The sequence below is a fragment of the Juglans microcarpa x Juglans regia genome, chromosome 5S (assembly GCF_004785595.1).
Source record: "Juglans microcarpa x Juglans regia isolate MS1-56 chromosome 5S, Jm3101_v1.0, whole genome shotgun sequence".
Classification (NCBI taxonomy): Eukaryota; Viridiplantae; Streptophyta; class Magnoliopsida; order Fagales; family Juglandaceae; genus Juglans; species Juglans microcarpa x Juglans regia.
The window spans coordinates 10,707,857-10,723,481 of record NC_054603.1 but is presented as its reverse complement, the minus strand read 5'-3'; the positions used below and the strand labels follow the sequence as shown (position 1 = coordinate 10,723,481).

The following is a 15,625-nucleotide window of genomic DNA, read 5'->3' as shown; positions in this document are numbered from 1 at the left end:
CTAGCTAGCTAGCTTCAACATGCAGATCACGACGGCAATTATAACAGCCACTCCAAGAAACACAGCAAGAAATTTGAAGAAGGGGGTGTTGAAATAGCATTCAGATTGAGGTTTGAAGCCTTTGGCGATAAGATGCTTGATGGCCACATAGACGAAAATCCCACAAGCAAACCCCATTGAGATGGCATAGATCCAATCTGCTGTTGATCCTTGAGTCGTGGCATCAATGGCTATGCCTATCCCTACTCCAATGGGGCTAGCTCGATATGGCAAAGGCAAAAGCATAAGCTGCAGTTGTCAGAAATGACCTCTTTGGTAGCATTCTGAGTAGTTCTAGATGATCATCGCCAATATTAATAATAATAATATAGCAAGGTATATATAATGCAAGTAATTATACTCAAAGTGGATCGCCAAATTCAGGTTCTAATACTGATGATCAGATAAATATATGGGATGGACCAACATCAATTGGGAGTACTGTTAAGTTAAACTAGTTAAATGTGCGTGGATGCATGGTACGTACTACGTATTAATAGTTTTGGGAACTCAATCAGCAGGCCGCTTGCATGTGTACGTGGTGGGGGTACACTGGAGTCTAGTGACTAGAGATTATGCGCGCAGAGGGCCGGGATCGATCGAAATTCGTAGCTGGCCACTTTTTGATCTTCTCACGATGCTATGGGGTTGGCTCATGTGGCGGAGATCAAGGTTCTCTTAAGTTGCGGCAATAACGCTTGAGAGGACATATTTTTCCATATATATTAACCCTAAATTTATGTTATGAAAACTGATCAACGATATATATGTTATGCATCAATGCACCGATATTAATTTTACCTGCAACGATATTAATTAACCCTAAATTTATGTTATGCATCAATGCACCGATATTAATTTTACCTGCAACTCCCACGGCAATAGTACCCTCAAATACAGAATGAAAGCACAGGGCGAGGATGAGTAGTATGGTGTCTCCAAGAGACGACGTCCCGATCAAGAACTCTGGGTTTAGTTCGTTCTTATATTTGCTTAACTCTTTAGCTCGTTCCTCCGGCCGCGTCCTTCCTTCTTCCACGACCAGGACTCTAGCTTCTCTGTTGCTAGCATTTGTAACATACGAAATTATGCAATCCCCCAGCATGGTCAGAAGATAACCTGCGGATGCTAGCATGCATGAACGCAAAAGGGTATGTTTTTGTCGTGAGGTCGGCAAAGGTCTGTGCTGAATCGCTCAACAAATGCATCAGAGATGTACCCAGGAAAAACCGGCCGCCTGCAAATTGGGTGCCCAGGAGAAGAAAGCTTTCGTTCCATCGGTAGAAGTATGGGGAGACTGTAAACATTAATCCATAATTGATCATAAAAATACTGAATTATTTATTCTTTACTTCATTTTTCGTGTGTAATCTAATATTCTCTATAGAAAAAGATTGTTTCAGTAGCTAATTAATTGATTACACACGATTTATTCTTAACTAGTAATTCTATAAACGATGTGTAGATCTGTAATAATCCAATGATCAATACAACCGTTTGAAAGATATTTTATGAATGCATGTGGATGTGATGCCATAACACTGCAGCTACCAGATATATTATGCATATATGGCTCTGCTTTGTGGTCAATTCTAACCCACATCATGACTGTCCATCATGTCCCACGATACTGCAGCCATAAGATATTTCGCTTTTGTTTTGTGGTCCATTCCAACCCACATGACCATCATATCTCTTAAGGAAAAATCTCCTACACTCATAATACATCTGTTGCAGTAACTTACAAGTATGCAGAGATGTTAAAGTTTCTATTATTTAATCTGTGCGTTCAAATAATATTCAAACATCTTGATGAGTGTTATCTCAAAGTTACACTTGTTGCACCTTCATTGGTTGGAAATTGCAAAATTGAAACCAAGAACTGGTGGAATATTAGAGAGTGAAACAAGAGCAAAATCTTGAACGACCAATGGGGTTGAAGATTTGGATATTAGAAGATAAGAAGCCTAGCTCAAAACCTACTATATATATGGTATTAAATAACGATTCATTTCCACCACCAGAATTAGTTCAAGAACAAAGCTTTCTTTCTTTCTCATTCAACAATGGCCGCCTCAACCATGGCTCTCTCCTCCCCATCTTTCGCTGGCAAGGCAGTGCAGCTTGCTCCATCAACCCCCGAGCTCGGTGTTGCTCGTGTCAGCATGAGGAAAACCGCCTCCAAGTCTGTTTCCTCTGGAAGCCCATGGTACGGTCCAGACCGTGTCAAGTATTTGGGTCCATTCTCTGGCGAGCCCCCGTCTTACCTTACCGGAGAATTTCCAGGTGACTATGGTTGGGACACTGCTGGGTTGTCAGCTGACCCAGAAACTTTTGCCAAGAACCGTGAGCTCGAAGTCATCCACTCTAGGTGGGCAATGCTTGGAGCCCTTGGATGTGTCTTCCCTGAACTCTTGGCTCGCAATGGAGTCAAATTCGGCGAGGCTGTCTGGTTCAAGGCTGGAGCACAGATCTTCAGTGAGGGTGGACTTGACTACTTGGGCAACCCAAGCTTGGTCCATGCACAAAGCATCCTGGCCATTTGGGCTACACAGGTTATCTTGATGGGTGCCGTCGAGGGATATCGTATTGCCGGTGGGCCACTAGGTGAGGTAACGGATCCAATTTACCCAGGTGGAAGCTTTGACCCACTTGGTCTTGCTGATGACCCAGAGGCTTTTGCCGAGTTGAAGGTGAAGGAGCTCAAGAACGGTAGATTGGCTATGTTCTCCATGTTTGGATTCTTTGTGCAAGCCATCGTGACAGGGAAGGGACCCTTGGAGAATCTGGCTGACCACCTTGCAGACCCCGTGAACAACAATGCCTGGGCATATGCCACAAACTTTGTCCCTGGAAAGTGAGCTTTTGTAAAAGAAATGTCAAATTTTCCTTTTAGACTGATGTTGGCGATGTAATTATTTGTTTGTTTGAAAAAAAATTAATGGAGAGCTTGATCTGAATTTTGTGTTCTAGTAGTACCTATATTGATCATAAATGTTGGTGACATCTTTCCACATAAACTGGTAATGGTCCAGATTCTCAAGATCAGACCCAGCCATGAAAATTCATCATTTCGAGTTGTAATTTTATCCATGGAAACTTGGTTAATTTCTTGAATCTTGATCCCAGTATCTATGATCATGTTCTGGGTTTGCTCACCACGGGTGAACATTGGCATTACTTCTGATGTGTAATCGCCATGCCCCAAGTCGCCTAAAATCGACCAATTCCTTAATCTTTGGACACAGATACTTCGGGACATTTTCTTTCTGAGTGGCACTGCAGCCACTGCTGGGAGCTACAGTTAGTTATAGGATTTTTCTTTTATATTTTTTTGCTTTTTCATTTATATATTTTTTTAACACTTTTAAATATTTAAAAAAATAAAAAAATCACAATATTATTAAAAAATACTTACTTAATTATTAACTAAAAAAAATAAAAAAAATAAAAAAATACAGCGGTAGAAATGAAGTATAAGAGTAGTATTTCCTTTCTTCAATTAATATAGCTCTCTACCTGCTTATTCTCAGTCTGAAAGTTGTTTTACTGATGTTGACAAGTTTCAACTTTGCAGCAAAATCTGTGCAACAACCTCAAGGATGCGACTAAACTTTTGAATTGAAGTGATCAAGGATGCAGGAAAATGCTATCTACTCTGATCCTACTTATTTTTCTATTTTTCTGACGTGTCTTTATGTAGAAACCTCAGATCAGCTCCTTGCTTTTTAAGAAAAGGTTCTAAAGATTAGTCGGACACGAAAGATTTAACAAAAGCAACGCGTGATTTTATGTAATTTATTAAATTTTTATAATTTGACAAAATATATCAAAGGAGGCGGCTACTATGCCGTTCCATTTTGATTATTGGACATATCGTTTAGCGTAAATTTTTTTTTTTCTTTTCACATTTTTTTAACATATTTAAATATATTTAAAAAATAAAAAAAAATATACCAATACACTTAAAATCACTTCTTTAACTATTAAGTAAAAAATAAAAAATAAAAAAATAAATTTTGACTAGATGTCAAATAGAGGTGTCAAATTAAAGAGACAAAGTAAACTTTCTCTATATCAAATCGTATGATCAGTTAAGGTGATTATTTTAAAGTAATCACTTTATAATTAAAGTATTTTTCAAAAAATAATAAACAATTCTAGTCAACACAATAATAAAATATAAATGGAATAAGAATACAGTACTATATAGTATAACTTCATGCTAATAAATTAACCTTAGAGCGGAGATTTGTTATGGATAAAGATGGGCTCTTAACCAATAATTTTAGCAAGTTGTTAGAAAAAATTTGAATTTCGTCAAGTATACATCGTTAAATACTCTTGCAATCACTAAAGAAAAAATATATATATATACTTATGAATTTCGTTATTTTAATAAATAAAAAAACTAATTGTACTTAAGAAAAATGTACAAAAAAACTCAATTCTACACGTGTCACCTATTGATATGTTGAAAATTATAAACTTGATAAAATGAGTCTTGTACTTATAATTATAAGTAAATTGTATATATATATATATATATGTAGCACTACTCATTTTAATATATAAGTATTAATTTGAATTGTTATAAAACTTTTTTTAATACCAAAGACCAATTAAAAAATTTGTCAATCCCATTGTACTAATTTTCTCTCAAGTTCTTGTTCTACTAATTCCACTTTGATTAGATATGAGATTAAATGAGAGTCTTGAAACATTGTATTTTAAGGGTCCGTTTGGATTAAAAAATAGCTTTATATTATCTCATTTTATCATTATAATTTTTTCAAGTTCCTATACAAAATATAATAAACAATTCAACTTTTTCAAATCCTAAAACAATTATAATATTGAAGAAAATAATATTTTAACAATATTTTATTCAACTTTCAACAAAAACTATATAATTTCATCTCACTATCTAAACGGAGTCAAAGTCACATTTTTTATGGGGAATTATTTTCTTTGAGTTGATTATTTATACTATAGATAAATGTATATATTTAAGTATTATTGAAAAATCAATTTTCTTTAAGGATTGTGGGTTACTTTCCTATTACTATCCATTTATTACTTATAATGTATTTGAAGTTTTTTATTTTTTTATTATTTTCTTTTAAGTATTTTTTTAACATTCTTAATCATTAAGAAAAAAATTTAAATATATATATAATTTTACTAATAGTCACTTATTTAATCATTAAGTAAAATAAAAACTTAAAATAAAAATCAAATAAATGAATAGTAACCTTATCATTTACCATTCTTTAAAGTTATCGGTCGATCATTTTTTAAGAGTACTCTCATTGGATTAGCTAAAAGTTAAATCCAAAGAGAATTTAGCTATTGAGCTATAAAATGTATCATATTAGAATATAGCTATAGTAATTTCTAAAGTAATTTCCAAATTTGAAACACACTGTTTATTCATCAAATCCATTTTATATCATTTATTTCTCTCTCCCGAAGTCTCCATCAACTACGGTAGTTTCCATTTTCCCCTTCCCACAGTTTTCTCCCTTCCCTCTCAAAACCCAGACGCCCTTCGCAACAAAACCCCAAGTATTTCATCTTCAACCATAAAGACTCACCACCGCACCACCACCCCACGTCTTGTCGGCAACAACGGCATAGCACCACCGCGCCACCGCACTCCTACTCTCGACGGAAACGACCAAAACTCCTATTTTTCTCTTCGATCTGCTTCTCCAAAGCTAAGGTAGTCTCTTTCCACGTATAAGATTCGATTCTCTTAATGATCCCTAACTTTATTCCGCACCTCACCGTCCGTCGCAACAATGAAGGATGGATGCACGTTTTGGAGGAAAGTAACTCATGTTGTTGGTGTCTTTTTTTGTGTGTGCTGATTTTAGTGAAAATGCAGAACAATGTAGTAGACCTTTATTGTGCTGATTTTAGTGGCGGCCTAGTCACATATGATTTAATTAGAATATGATTACTAATTAATATATAATATTATGAATAGTAAAATATGATAAAATAAAATAATTTCATAATTAAAATATTTTTGAAATTATCAATTACTCATGAATAAATGGATAATCCAATATAGAGATTTAGGGTACGTTTGGTTCCTAAACCAAATTCAACTCATCTCAACTCATCATTACAACTTTTTCAAATTCCAATACAAAATATAATAAACAATTCAACTTTTTCAAATATCAAAATAATAATAATATTAAAAAATAATATTCAAACAATATTTTATCATCTCAACTCAATTCAACTCAACTCAGTTTAACATCTAAATGCAGCCTTAATGTGAATAGCCAAAGCCAAATTTATCTTTTATTATTTTATTGTCATATAATGAAAAAATGGTTATTCTAATGTGGAGACTTATGTGAATGGAATAGCTAAAATTTAAATTCATTTTATATTTATAAAAAATGTACTTTAACTTTAGTTAATCTAATGAGAGTGCTCTAAGAATATTGAACAAAGAATTCTCAAATAGAACAAAAAAAGTAAAAAATAAAAGGAGAGACAAACCCGACGGTCATGAAGGAAAAATTACGGACGTTTCACCACAGAACACGTGTAACGGGACCCACAGCATGACGGACACCCCGAATGTAACTGGACCAAGAATTGAGACGGACCGTCCCGGACAGGGCTCTAGAGAATGGCGGCTCGGCTCACCTCCACCGGTTTACACCGGTTTTTGCGGGGATGATAGCCACGTATATAAAATCGACATTCATCTCCATCAAACACCGATGTTACGCCGTTACTCTCTCCTCCAAAGCCTTCTTGTTCGAATCTCTCTCTTGTCCTTCTTCTGCTAGGCTACATAGTTTTCTGGTAGAAGAAAAAATGTTAAACCGGTTCACAATCACACACCACATACTCTACGTGGCAAAACCGGTTCACTAACAAGTGAAGCGGTTTTGCCCTAAACCCCCAAGCACGCCCCTCCCCTCCCCCTCCCCTCTCTTCAGCAGGTCATCTCCCCCCTCTTCTCTTCAGCGGCGAGACCTTCATCTCCCCATCAGCCGGTTCTTCATCTGGTCTGAGTCCACCCTCCTCTTCTGCAGCGACGAGACCACCCTCCCTCTTCTGCCGCGTGCTTCATCCCTCTCGACCACCCCGCATCCAGAGATCCGCGGAAGAGAACAAAAGTCCAGAGATCTGCGGCCACAGAGGACTTTTCCTCACTCGGGTAAACCTAAAAATAATATGCCAATGCTCGATTAGTTTGGGTTTGTGATGGAAATACCTGGTAATTGTAGTCTGGACGAAATTTTTTTTGGGTCTGTGACAAGTGCTTGTAGTCTCTGACAGTATTGGCATTGGCTTCATCAAAAGCTAATTGCAAAATTTGATGAATTTTATCAAAATAGGACTGTATTGAATTAGTTAAAGAGATAAATGTGAAATTTTGAACTACAATAAATGGATATGTTTTTTTAAATTTGAAGGGTTATTATTCACTCATCAAATCTATTTTTTATTCACTTTTAATCTCTAAATATCTTTTTTATTCACGATTAATCTCCAACTGTCTTGTAATAATAATGTAAAAATTAAATTAAATTATTAATTAATATATGATTAGTGTGATTGTAAAATATAAAAAAAAATAAAAATATTTTTATTGAAAAAATAATATTATATTATTATTTTGATGAATTTAATGGCTAATTCAATGTGGAGTTATGGTTAGGGAAGTTTTGGATTTATAGAAATCATATACTTTTCATCAAATTTTAGAGATAACTTTGATGAAGCCAATGACAATGCTCTTGTCCATTTGATCTCGATTGGTTTGTGTCGTCTGAGAGAAGTTGTCAAAGTGCCGTCCATTCTTCTCTGAGATAGATGTTTTGATTGATTCTTGATGTGATACCCTAAAAGAAGTCCACAACAAGATTATAGTGTATTTGCAGCGTTAAAATTAATACCCATTTGTACATACGCGACGCTGGATTCAAATGGGTTGAGATTCGAAATTGTAAAAGTAGGTCTTCAAAACGTGTGTTTTTGAGTGAAAAAAAAGGGGACAGCCACGTCAGGTGTGGGGTATTTGTTGATGAACAGTGGCTGATTAGTAGAAAAACTTCTTTGCATAGATCCGTTGAATTTTTCAGATTCGATGCCATCGTTTGCCATTCTCTTCAATGGATTTGAATTTCTGGTGAAGTGTGAAATTGATGCCATGGTCTAATTCGGAATTTAATCAGAATTACAAATCTGATTTTCTAATTGTTACTTTTTTTTTTTTTTGGTAGACTTCTTCTTTATTCAGAAATGGAGAAGGGCAATGGAGAAGTTGCTATTACTTTCGCCATTATTAGCCTCACCTTGATGCTGTTTCGTGTCCTGTATGTTATATACCGGAGTGGCAAACCTCTTCGAACAGAAGCTCCAGGAGCTCTCAGTACCCTCATTATTTTAGGTTCAGGTGAGCCATTGAGCTGGTTTCATTACTGAATCATGATGTAAACTTGAGTAGTTATTTATTGGCTGTTATTACCATTGTAGGGGGCCACACGGCTGAGATGATTAATCTGTTGTTGGTGCTGCAAAAAGAGAGGTTTAGTCCTAGATTCTACATTGCTGCTGCTACTGATAATATGAGCCTCCAAAAAGCTCGCACGCTGGAGAACAACTTGGTTGATGAGGTTAGTAGTAATATATCGTTCTGCACTTCTGTATTTTTTAGTCTTAAAAGTGAGTTCTTCAATGATACATGGACAGGTCCAAGTTGGGGGTTAGATAGAGTCCATTCTTAGATGTTAATATACAACTATATATATATATATATATTCAAGAAGTGTTATCATTGTTGAAATTAAGAGTATGTGGTAGGAGGTAAGCCATTTTTTAGTTGTACTTATAAAGTGAGAGGAGTGGGAAGCATTTTAGGTTTGATCATTGATAATTTTTTTTGTTAAGGAGTCATGAACCCCTGGGATAGTTGAAGAGCAGCGGTTAGAATATTGATAATAGTCTTCTGTTATGGGTACCTTTTCAGCCTTATATAGCAGTTTCATAATATTTGCAGGATTTGTTGAGTGCATAGATTCCTTGTTGTTATGCACTTTTGGTTTTTTTTTTTTTTTTTTTGGGTAAGTAATAATATTATATATATATATATATATCAATAGGAGTAACCAAGTACACTGGATGTATACAAGAAAAACATCTAGCCCATACAAGAAAGCCCATAATGACCCAAAAGCCCATGAAAACCTACCCAAAATACACCAAACCCGAATTGGAAAACTATCATTACACCTCCCCGACCCCATCCCCTAGATTCCGTGAAACTAATCCTCAACCCGAACATCACAAAGCCCTCCCTTTAGCCTTCCCTCGACTTGAGTTACCTCCCTTACCATTGTAGTTAATTGCCCATGAAAATTTTTTTAACTCCCTACTTTTCTTAAACTTAGATTTGGTTTCAAGCATCGATTGCAGTGAGTAGTGTTTTAAATTGGTCTTCATATTCTCCCTATTCTCCATATGAAAGTCCCAGGATTTGTAGAAACCCGTAATCTTTATTTAAAATCTAATCTGAAGTTGAACCCACTATATCGTTAATCGGAGGAAGAGGAACCAGGAGAACGACATTATCCCCAGCCACAATATCCGATTGCACTCCCAACTCTAAACCTTCTCCCACATGAGGCACCAATGACAAATCGATAATTTCCTTCCCGCCAAATGGTTGCTCAACATCTATATGGTTGTTGTCCCCTCGATCTGTTACCATTACAGATTCCTCCCTCTATCAACATTGTGTGTATTTGCTCCATCCCTCAACGATCCTTGCCGTGCCACTTTGTCTGACCCTACTGCTTCCTCAAGATGAGAAGCACTACCTTCTGTTACCCCTTTTGTATCTTCTAAAAGTGGCTCAACTGTTTCTTCCAAAATACTCGAGACCTTGGAGGGACCCCCGTCTTCAACTACAAATGAACCCTAGACAAAAGGACTAGCTTCATCTGCAACTAGTGCTACAGCTTCCTCAGAAGGCATAGTCACACTGGCATGAACAAAGATGCTAGCGTCCAACGACCCTATCGTTGACACACCCTTTGCCTGCACACTTTCAGGCACACTTGCTAGCACACTTGTACCCACGACTAGGTCCAGTCCCTTATCCACTTTAATCATTAGATCTCTTACATAATCCATAACTCCCTTCAATTGAGATTTGACATTCCACAAGACTCCCTCCAACTCTCCCAATGTCACCTGAAGTCTTTTGTATCCTACAAGTGCATTGCTCTTTCTTTCTACTGCTAAGCTGATCTCGGCTTGACTACCCGCCAGTGACCTCAACACCGTTGCGTACGAAGCTCCTTTGGTTGAGGAAGGCCTTCCCACTGTTTTTCCATCAACAATCTCCCCACTTCTAGTAGTGGCTTCGGATTCAGTGACACTTAGAATGTACAGCAGAAAGCCTTTCCATCCAATGCCATTTGCGCCCTCCAGAATTACCAACAAACCTTTCCTCCTTCCATTTCGGAATTTTGAGAGCTGCAGAAAAATGTCCCATACATTAACATGATGTTGAATGCTAAAAACTCCATTACCCATCCTTAGCTCTCTGAAGAAACCTTCATGGCATTTAAGTTCTAAACAATCCTCAATCCCCTTAGCCACCCACGACGCTGTCGTCCCCCTTAGATACATGAACTTAGCTATCATTTTGCTACGTTCAGAAATATGAAAGATATTTCCTTCCTCTTTCGTAAAAATGAAAGTTTTTTATTCAACTTTCAACCACCTCTCACCTTCCAACTGGGACGAAACCGCATCGTGCTTCGTCTTCATTGTCAAAGCCCACTGCAAATCTATTTCCACTGCTCCCTACTGTTCCCGCTTCATCCTTTTAAAGTAAAAAAATGCAGATCTGAAGGAGGCCCTGAGTTAACGGATTTCTTGCAAAAAATCCCGGAGTTAACGGAGAAAACTACTAGTCGCCGGAGTCCATCGAAACAGTCTGCAGCCATGGCTAGTGGAAAGGCTCAAATCACAGTTTGCCGGAGAAGGTGATGGAAGAGTAGAAGAAAAATCCCAGTAGCTGGAGAAGGACCGACGTCGGAGACCCCACAACGGAGTCGTCTGGGTCAGTCGATCAGATTTGTGATTGATTCAAAATGCACGGCGACCGACTCCGGCAAAGAAGAACACATAAAGAATTCGCTGACGAGGAAACTGAAGCCGACGGCCTCGTCTGTGATTGCGGTGTCCCTCTCCGATCGATGGTGGGTGGGGGGTGGCGGCGGGAGAGGAGGGTTAGGGTTTCTCTCAACTCGCTGTTCACACACGGGTTAGGGCTTCGTACAGCGAGGAAATTGATCACTGTTCACACCCACAAAAGGAAGGGATAATTTGGTTGTGACCTGTATCATTTTTCATCCAATTTCTCTAGCTTTTTATTTACACTCCGTTGAAGAAGTGAAATATTATAGAAAAAAATGGAAACGGACGAAAAATAAATGAATTAGAGAGCATAGTTTGTCAGTGTGTCCAACTTTGTTTCTATAGGAAGTAAGCAAATAATGTGCTTCTCATTGAGAGTTAGTTCTGCACTGCATTTTATTTTTATTTGATTGTTGCAGGTTTGTCAACAAAAGTTTCTTTTTTGAAATGGTTTCTACTGCAGAATGGGGTCAAGGAGGTTCAAACTGCTCGGTTCATGCAGATCTATCGAAGTAGGGAAGTTGGCCAATCATATTTCACCTCTGTGTGGACAACTTTAGTTGCTATGGCTCATGCACTCTGGTTAATGACTAAAATTAGACCCCAAGTGGTATTCTCTCTATCCATTTTTATACTTCCAGACATTTATGTTTTGTACACATTACCCACACACGGGCATATTCTGGGATAGTTAATTAATTTGTAAATAACTTTTTGCGTAACCTCAGATTCTCTGCAATGGGCCAGGGACTTGTGTTCCACTATGTGCTATTGCGTTCTTTCTCAAGGTGTGGATGGATTAAGCCTTTTTGCCCCTGGTCTCGTGGTTTTCTGTTAGATGATGTTGGAGTTAACCTTTTAGCCTTGACTGCAGGTTGTGGGGGTTAGATGGTCATCTGTTTTCTACGTCGAGAGTATAGCAAGAGTGAGAAGGCTCTCATTAAGTGGCTTGCTTCTTTACAAGTTAAAAATAGCTGATCAGTTCTTTGTGCAGTGGCCACAACTGCAGAGACAATATCCACGAGCTCACTATGTTGGTTGTCTCATGTAGTTTATCGAATGCAGCTGTCAACATTGGTATTATCTCTTCAACCTCCAAGTTTTGCAATGCAGTCAAGATTGTCGAAGTTTATCTATAGCCTATCTATTGTTCTCTTTGCCGAACTAGAGTTGCTCGCTAGATGTGTATGGTAATGTGAACTTTAATTGTTTCGTGAATTGAAGCCATGAGGAAGAGGGATAACTACTTTTCTGCTGTACGTTTGATAACCCAGAGTTCAAAAAATTTATGATTTCAGTTTTAATCTCGATCATTTTGAAAAGAAAAGAATTATTCAGGCTTGCTTGGGATTTGGTCCAGAGATGTTCTTTACATAAATATACATTTTGATTAAAGGAGAAAGCGAGGGGAACTTTATGTCCAAAATCTATTCCAGTTGGTTGGTTGTTGCTTGTATCACAACACTTTCGTGATTCTCTTTTGTTGGGCTACCTGTGATGCCTTCCGTTTAATCTTGACTATTTATCCAAAAAAAAAAAGTGATTTTATGTTACATTTTCATCTATTTTCAAACAATTTATGAATGGCTTCCCTATTTTATGTTACTTTATGCATCTATCTCTCTTAACTGGTATCATCAAATTAGGACAAGAACTTGAGAGGATCATTTTCAATATAACAATTACATGGCAAAATAATTTGAACACACATTTAATAGGGATAAGGACATCTGCTCGTCTTCTACTAATAGCCATTCCATGCATAAGCCAAAAAATGTTACTTGCATTAGCCTCACATTGATCTAAGCATGTGTTTTATCCAACACTGTAGATTGCAGCCTAAAACAAAAGGAAACTTATTCATCCATCAACCTCTCCATGTTGGGAAGCATTAATCGGAAACTTCATTGGAAGTTCTTTCTTCAGGCTTGGACTGATAATCGTCGAGGTACTGCTGATAGACATACGAAATAAAGCCCCAAATAGCTATCACCATGGAGACCACCTTTATTCCACCAAGTTTGTCGTGGAAAAAGATCACGGCAAGAACCGGAACAATAGGCAAACCCAGAACACTTATGGCATTGGAGAAGAGGGAAGAAACCTCAAAAACCAATCCCATGCAACCAACAGAGAAAACCTGCCACAGTATGGCTGTCCAAATCACAGTCATGAGATACGAGACCTTCCCCAGTTCAAACTCTTCCATCTCTCTGTTTAAACCCTTCCACTCTCCACTGGCGAAAAGTCCCACCAAAGTAGCTGAGGTTGCAACAAGTGATTGGTAAACTATCATGTCCATAATTGCTGAAAATGTCTCCCTTTTCAGAACCCTCTTAAAGGCAAGCTGTGTGAGGGAAAGCACCAACCCATATCCAGCAGATGCACCAAGTGTGCAAATGAACCCAATTATATACTTCCCTTTAGAGACTCCAGCTGTGGGGTCTGCAGAATGTGTTTGAAGAACAAGGAGAATGGAGGATATGGTGAGAAGGACTAGAGAATTGAGTATGAAAGGAGTGAACTTCTGGGAATTGAGGAAGAAGGAGAATAAAGCATTGAACCCCAATGTTGAGGAACTAATGAGGGAGTAAGTAGAGACTGGAAGGTACATTAGCCCAGTTGAAAACAAGAAGCAATCTACTGCTACAAGTAGGCCAAGGAATACATAAACGGTTGAAAGTGTCAAGGCTGATGGTGGTTTTGAGAGGACTGTTTCTTCTTTGGGGGTTTGTTTTTGGGTGATGAGATGAAATAGTAGGGAAGGAGGAGTGGGAAGCCTCCAAGCTGCACAAGGGTTCCTAACCATTTGCTCTTTCCACCTTTTGTGTAATATAATCTTCCCAGTATTAAAGCTGTTGACTGCCCAAAGAGGAGAAAGAGTGTATATATGGCCATTCGGAGCCACCTCTTATAGTTTCTTCGTTTGCCGATTGTTGAAAGGCTGCTGGTATGCATTTGCTCAGTTGAGTTTGCTTGTTTGCCCATCTCAGCTGCTAGGACCGCAGTGAAAGGATTAGTACAGTATCAAAAAGGAGATCAAGGTATGTTTTAGTTACTATCCTAATTGAGGACAAGTGGAAGAGAGATTGATATGAAATGGGCTCAGGACTATAATTATTGAGCATTATGCTGTCCAAAAAATCCACACAATAGTAAGAAATGTTGTAGAGTCCACTACATATGTCTATCTCTCCTACTAAGGAGTTCAAATTTGAGGAAAAGCGTGAGAAGACTTTTTCCCCCAAAAAAAGGTATATGACAGACTGTTTTGCACACTCAATGCGGGATGTTCTTATATTCTCTCTTAACTTGCATGTTTTGGTGTTCTTGGAAAAGATCTTTCATTCAAGTGGATGATGTCTCTAGACTGATCTACATCAGAACCCAAGAATCCATCACTAGTGAGGTATTAAATGTTTTTGGTCTTTGATGCTGCGGTATTCCCTCTTTATAGACCTGTTGGTATACCTCTCAATTAAATTCCAAAAAGCCTCTTTTCCGTTCTCCTCAAATCACGCCAAGTAAAACATGAGAAATTCAAGTTGTACACATAATTCCTTGTTCCACCAATAAACGCTGGAGTTTCTTGGACTTCAGCATGGTATTGAGGCTTTTGTTTTTCCCCCTCAAATTGTATTATAATGTATAGAAGAAAGGTTTTGCTATGTTGACCAGGAGTACTATGAAATTCTAACTGCTGGAGCAGTGTTATATCTTTATGTTCCACCACCTAGGTTCGAGCTAGAAACAACATAGTTTCGGTTCTCTCTTTCTGACTTTCCTTTTTCTTTTCTGAAAAAATGATTAGGTGGTAGACGTTTTTCTAGCCCAGTATCCTAGATATATAGGCAGCATCTCCATCTATATGTTACATTTACAGAGATGAGGTTTTTCCTGGATTGGTACCCTCTTATGGTCTACAAGTTTCAAAAACTGAAAAGAAAAGGCACATAACTTGTTCTTTGGGGACACAAGAAATTCTTCAAAACTTAAAAACTCACATCCATATGTGATACAACATCTCACTCAAAGTCAAAGCTGATGCATATTCAGCAATTCTACTGCTAGACAGTTTTGAATTATCTGTCTGTTTCTATCATTACTGAAGTAAACTAGAAATAGAAACAGAGCTCTTGTAAACCTTGCCAAATCAAACTAAATTTATCTTCCTCTACTAACTTTGACTAATGTAAAAATGAAAATAAGAAATTTCCCTCTTGCTTGTTAATATATGAAAACCTGAACACTTACTCATGATGTGGAGCTGCACTTCTTGAGCTTCTCCCATGTTGAATATCAAGTAGTTCTAAAGATGAGCGAGAGAGAGAGAGTGAAAACGAAGCATTTAAAAGATGCAATTTTGGTAGCTCATAGGTGTAGCTGTAGCGGTGCAATA

The 15,625-nt window shown here is 37.6% G+C and overlaps 3 protein-coding genes and 1 pseudogene across 4 annotated transcripts; 2 read left to right on the top strand and 2 right to left on the bottom strand.

The window, feature by feature from the left end:
- LOC121267087 lies at nucleotides 1–1,362 on the bottom strand (annotated as a pseudogene).
- Nucleotides 1,363–2,036: 674 nt separating this feature from the next.
- Nucleotides 2,037–2,999, top strand: LOC121267365 (chlorophyll a-b binding protein of LHCII type 1-like). Its single transcript, XM_041171232.1, has one exon. It carries the CDS (start codon nucleotides 2,106–2,108, stop codon nucleotides 2,898–2,900), a length of 795 nt encoding a protein of 264 aa, XP_041027166.1. The 5' UTR covers nucleotides 2,037–2,105; the 3' UTR covers nucleotides 2,901–2,999.
- A 4,117-nt stretch (nucleotides 3,000–7,116) lies between these two features.
- On the top strand, nucleotides 7,117–12,530 carry LOC121267362 (UDP-N-acetylglucosamine transferase subunit ALG14). 2 transcript variants are annotated; one of them, XM_041171228.1, is made up of 6 exons: nucleotides 7,117–7,231; nucleotides 8,301–8,473; nucleotides 8,554–8,693; nucleotides 11,690–11,836; nucleotides 11,955–12,014; nucleotides 12,101–12,530. In XM_041171228.1, exons 2-6 carry the CDS (start codon nucleotides 8,320–8,322, stop codon nucleotides 12,275–12,277), a joined length of 678 nt encoding a protein of 225 aa, XP_041027162.1. In that variant the 5' UTR covers nucleotides 7,117–7,231; nucleotides 8,301–8,319; the 3' UTR covers nucleotides 12,278–12,530. The 2 variants fall into 2 exon arrangements, with proteins under 2 accessions (XP_041027162.1, XP_041027163.1); XM_041171229.1 differs by lacking the exon at nucleotides 7,117–7,231 and adding an exon at nucleotides 7,988–8,029.
- A 316-nt stretch (nucleotides 12,531–12,846) lies between these two features.
- On the bottom strand, nucleotides 12,847–15,625 carry LOC121267361 (probable purine permease 10). Its single transcript, XM_041171227.1, is given in 3 exon segments — nucleotides 12,847–13,971; nucleotides 13,974–14,219; nucleotides 15,481–15,625. Coding segments are annotated over 3 exon segments (1,137 nt in total). The 5' UTR covers nucleotides 15,518–15,625; the 3' UTR covers nucleotides 12,847–13,117.